Source organism: Fringilla coelebs (genome assembly GCF_963513975.1).
Source record: "Fringilla coelebs genome assembly, chromosome: 18".
Taxonomy (NCBI): Eukaryota; Metazoa; Chordata; class Aves; order Passeriformes; family Fringillidae; genus Fringilla; species Fringilla coelebs.
In genome coordinates, this window is record NC_140044.1 from 2,084,837 (window position 1) to 2,090,000 (window position 5,164).

General features: G+C 47.8%; 1 protein-coding gene across 1 annotated transcript in view; it reads left to right on the top strand.

Moving 5' to 3' along the window:
- The window catches only part of DOK5 (docking protein 5), a gene marked incomplete at its 5' end in the record, with an annotated part of 20,878 nt that extends 18,113 nt beyond the window's left edge, over positions 1 to 2,765 (top strand). The window contains 2 exons of the mRNA XM_084217864.1: positions 1 to 61; positions 2,589 to 2,765. The exon at positions 1 to 61 is cut by the window's left edge and continues 60 nt beyond it. Of these exons, the coding sequence (XP_084073990.1) occupies positions 1 to 61; positions 2,589 to 2,692 (165 nt within the window). The 3' untranslated portion in view covers positions 2,693 to 2,765. The remainder of the gene's footprint in view (positions 62 to 2,588) is intronic.
- Positions 2,766 to 5,164: the final 2,399 nt, after the last annotated feature.

The following is a 5,164-nucleotide window of genomic DNA, read 5'->3' on the forward strand; positions in this document are numbered from 1 at the left end:
AGCGCCTACTGGCACCACATCACCCGCCAGCACAGCACGGGCCAGCTGCTGGGCCTGCCAGGTAAGGGCACTGCCAGCCTCACCCTGCCCGGGGACACGGGGACACTGCCCTGGGGTGGCACTGAGACACACATGGCACTGCCCTGGGGGACACTGAGACACACATGGCACTGCCCCGGGGACACTGGGACACTGTCCTGGGTGACACTGGGACACCCCTGACTCTGCCCGGGGACACGGGGACACTGCCCTGGGGACACTGAGACACACATGGCACTGCCCTGGGGGACACTGAGACACACATGGCACTGCCCTGGGGACACTGGGACACCCCTGACCCTGCCCCGGGGACACTGGGACACTGCCCTGGGGGACACTGGGACACACATGGCACTGCCCCGGGGACACGGGGACACTGCCCTGGGGTGGCACTGAGATACACATGGCACTGCCCTGGGGGACACTGGGACACTGCCCTGGGTGACACTGAGACACCCCTGACTCTGCCCCGGGGACACTGGGACACTGCCCAGGGGACACTGAGACACTGCCCTGGGGGACACTGAGACACTGCCCTGGGTGACACTGAGACACCCCTGACACTGCCCTGGGGGACACTGAGACACTGCCCTGGGGTGGCACTGAGACACCCCTGACACTGCCCTGGGGGACAGTGAGCCACCCCTGACACTGTCCTGGGGGCCATGCTCTGACCTCAGAGGAGCTGGGCCAAAGTCAGCTCCGTGGAGTTGTGTTTCTTTTCAGAATTAAAAACCCCAACCAAAAAACAAACAAAAGAAAAAGCCTTAAGGGAAATATTTTTCAATATTTTTCCCGGTTCTTTCTTTCTGACACTAGAGGGGGCAGGCAGCCCATGGAAAGCTCCAGGCAGGGGAGGGATGGAGGATGGAAGCTGCACTTCCCTGCCTGCTCAGGGCTGTTCCATGGATGGGGGCATGGAACAGGAGCTGCTGGTGGCAGCACAGTCTGTGCCCTTCCCCAGAGCCCTTTATAAATCAATAATCCAGCACGGAGCTGGCACGAGAGAAATAGACTGCAGGGCTACAAACCACCTGTTTTATATTTAGAAAAATATCTTGCTTGCTAGACTGGGAAAAAAGGATGTAAAAGAGCATTTTTATATTTGAGATGCAAGCCAGAACTTTGAGAACAAATTAATTTGCTTTTTATAAGTTTGTGTTCTGATGGAAGGGGTAAAGAAAATCTGCGTGGGTATTTCTGGGCAGCAGATGAGGCAGGGTTGGGCTGAGTTAATTGCTGAGTGTGTAAATCATGCTGCGTGTGTAATCATGCTGTGTGTGTAAATCATGCCTGTGTGTAAATCATGCTGTGTGTGTAAATCATGCTGTGTGTGTAAATCAGGCTGTGTGTGTAAATCATGGCTGTGTGTGTAAATCATGCTGTGTGTGTAAATCATGGCTGTGTGTGTAAATCATGGCTGTGTGTGTAAATCATGCTGTGTGTGTAAATCAGGCTGTGTGTGTAAATCATGGCTGTGTGTGTAAATCATGCTGTGTGTGTAAATCATGGCTGTGTGTGTAAATCATGCTGTGTGTGTAAATCATGCTGTGTGTGTAGATCATGCTGTGTGTGTAAATCGTGCTGTGTGTGTAAATAATGCCTGTGTGTGTAAATCGTGTTGTGTGTGTAAATCATGGCTGTGTGTGTAATCATGGCTGTGTGTGTAAATCAAGCTGTGTGTGTAAATAATGCCTGTGTGTGTAAATCGTGTTGTGTGTGTAAATCATGCTGTGTGTGTAAATCATGCTGTGTGTGTAAATCATGCTGTGTGTGTAATCATGGCTGTGTGTGTAAATCATGCTGTGTGTGTAATCATGGCTGTGTGTGTAAATCATGCTGTGTGTGTAAATCATGGCTGTGTGTGTAAATCATGGATGTGTGTGTAATCATGCCTGTGTGTGTAATCATGCCTGTGTGTGTAAATCATGCTGTGTATGTAAATCATGGCTGTGTGTGTAAATCATGGCTGTGTGTGTAAATCATGCTGTGTGTGTAAATCATGGCTGTGTGTGTAAATCATGGCTGTGTGTGTAATCATGCTGTGTGTGTAAATCATGCTGTGTGTGTAAATCATGCTGTGTGTGTAAATCATGTCTGTGTGTGTAATCATGCTGTGTGTGTAAATCATGGCTGTGTGTGTAAATCATGGCTGTGTGTGTAAATCGTGCTGTGTGTGTAAATCATGCTGTGTGTGTAAATCATGCTGTGTGTGTAAATCATGGCTGTGTGTGTAAATCATGGCTGTGTGTGTAATCATGCTGTGTGTGTAAATCATGCCTGTGTGTGTAAATCGTGCTGTGTGTGTAAATCATGCTGTGTGTGTAAATCATGCTGTGTGTGTGTAAATCATGGCTGTGTGTGTGTAAATCGTGCTGTGTGTGTAAATCATGCCGTGTGTGTAAATCATGCCGTGTGTGTAAATCGTGCCATGTGTGTAAATCATGCTGAGTGTGTAAATCATGCTGTGTGTGTAAATCATGCTGAGTGTGTAAATCATGCTGTGTGTGTAACTGGGCTGTTCTCTTTCCCCTCCTGGCTCTGTGAAGGTGTTCCCAGCCCTCTGGAGCTCCGTGGCACCGACGCCTTCCCCGCCTGCAGCTCAGAGCCCCGATGGGAGCCCGGGCAGGGCTGCACAGCCTCTGTGCCCTGAGCAGCTGCCCCAGGGCGTGACAGAGCACAGCACAACCCAGCGGGGAACACACCAGACTTCAGCTTGGATGACAAATCCCTGCAGCACAAAGGATTTTTTACACTTTGCCAAAAGCAGAAACGCTTCTGTGGATGTTGGGGAGAGGAACCGAGCCGCCAAACCCTCTGGTGTATCTTTTGTATCTTACAGATGGACAGAGAAGAAGTCACCCCCAAACGCTTCCACTGGTTTTGTATGATAGGTATGTTGTAAATAGGTGAGACTCCTGCTGTAGTGTGGTTATTTTGTCTCCTGACTCTGGTTTGTGGCAATGCTGACCTTGAGTTATTCCCGTTATTGTTACCCTGTTCCTCATCTCTGGAATGGTGGCCAGTTGGAAGCAGCTCTTGGATACAATTTTTCCTGTTTGAAGACTTGATTGATTTCTTTTGAAAGAATCTCCTCTTTCCTGTATTTATTTCCAGCTCTGTAAACATTGAAAATAAAAAAAGTCCCACGCAAATTGTGGCAGTGTTTGTTTTTTTGGGTTTTTTTTGTCATTCGGTTTGCACAAGCTAATTTTCTTCTAGGACAGAATCATGGTCTGGGGCTTTGAGTTAAAAATAGCAAAAGGTAAATGCTGGATTTCCACGTGCAGGAATGTTGTGGGAACAGAGCTGGGGGGGAGGGAGGCTCTCAGGGGAGCCAAAGCCTGAGAGTGGGACAGGCAAATGTGTTTCTAAAGGAAATAAAATCAATCTGCCATCGTTGTGGTAGGCACCCCACAGTGCAAAGATAAACTTAATTTATTGTAAATAAGGATTATGTTCATCCCTATTTTTATCATAGTTCAAACCTTTTTTTTTTCCCTTAAGTAAAGGAGATCTTCCATTTTTTTCTTGACCAAGATTTAATAAAGCAAATTTTGCCTCCTTGAGGGAAGGCAGTGCTTGAAGTGGGTTGGTTTAGCATTTGTCTGAGTGAAACACCTTTTACTTTTCCAGCTTTCCCTGCTGTCAATGCTCACTCTTATAATTGTGTTTCGTTTTCCTTTCCCTTGCACCTTACAGCAGAAAAGCTTCATTAATATTGAAGTAGGTGAGCATCTCGGGAAGCCTGTGGCTGCAGGCAGATTGGCAGGCAGTTAAACAGTCCCACAGACGGAATTAATTCCAGCAGGGCTGTACCTGAGCCCTGCTGCTGAGCGGTCTGGGCAGTGCTAACAACCCTGCAGCCTGGGGCACTGAGATCAGGGCCAGGATATGAAATCTGCTGCACTCATTAACTTCCACCAGGGCAGATTGATCCTCTGTTCCCACCCACGCTAATGAAGCATTCTCTGGCTTTTGGGGAATATTCTGCCCCTGCCACGAGCCCTGTAGTGTTTAAAGAAAAGCTGGTTTCACACAGGAGGCTCTAATTAGAACCTGGCCTCGGCTCTATTGATTGCTCCACGCTTCTGGATTTACCAATGCAGGGAAAAGTTTGTGGGGGTTGTTCTTTATTGCCTGTGGGTTCTGATGGTGGAGATCTGAGAGTTTGAGGCTCTCTGTGCTGACAAACTCCTGACCCCCAGAAGAAGAACACTACATTTGACCTGAGGCTGTGCAGAAGGCTTCCAAAATTGATGGATAGAACTGGGATTGCAAGTGTGGAGTGTGATTAGAAGTGTGTCATGTCATGTAGTAGAAAACTTAGAGATTAAAGTTTTAAAATATAGTAATATTTATAAAACAAGATAAAAATTTTAAGGCAGAAGCTAGTCCTTCTTCTTTACCTTCTTCTTCCCCTTCTTCTTCATAAGTTAAAGTAGGATTTTGTAATGAGACAAAAAAGTCCACATTGTGGACTTGGAGTGATTAGCTATTAAGTTAAAAGTAAAAATAATTTAAGTGTCATTTCTTAATTAAATGCTTTAACCTTAAAAAACCTTATAAAGAAAGATAGTAAGTTTTGACAATCCAAAAACAACAAAAAAAGGGAATTAGGTGCTGAGGCATTCAGGGTGGCTGCGTGGTCCATGAGTGTTTTCCCAGCTTTTCCACACTCTGGGAATCTTGCAAGTAAAAGGAGGGATGGGTTCATCTGCTCTAAGCCATCACAGGACTGATTTTATTTGTGCTGGTGAGATGAATTTTTGGTTTTCCAGCCGCAGGATACAGGGATAAGGGGATGAGCAGGGGGAGCCAGGAGTGCTGGTCTGGCTGGGCGCGATGCCGGAGGCTGCCACGGGATGCCAGCCTTGTCCTGGCACTGGGATACTGGGATCCTGGGATGCCAGCCTTGTCCTGGCACTGGGATCCCGGGATGCCAGCCTTGTCCTGGCACTGGGATACTGGGATTCTAGCCTTGTCCTGGCACTGGGATCCATACCCAGCACTGCCCAGGATTCCAGCCTTGTCCTGGCACTGGGATCCCGGGATTCCAGCCTTGTCCTGGCACTGGGATACTGGGATTCTAGCCTTGTCCTGGCACTGGGATCCATACCCAGCA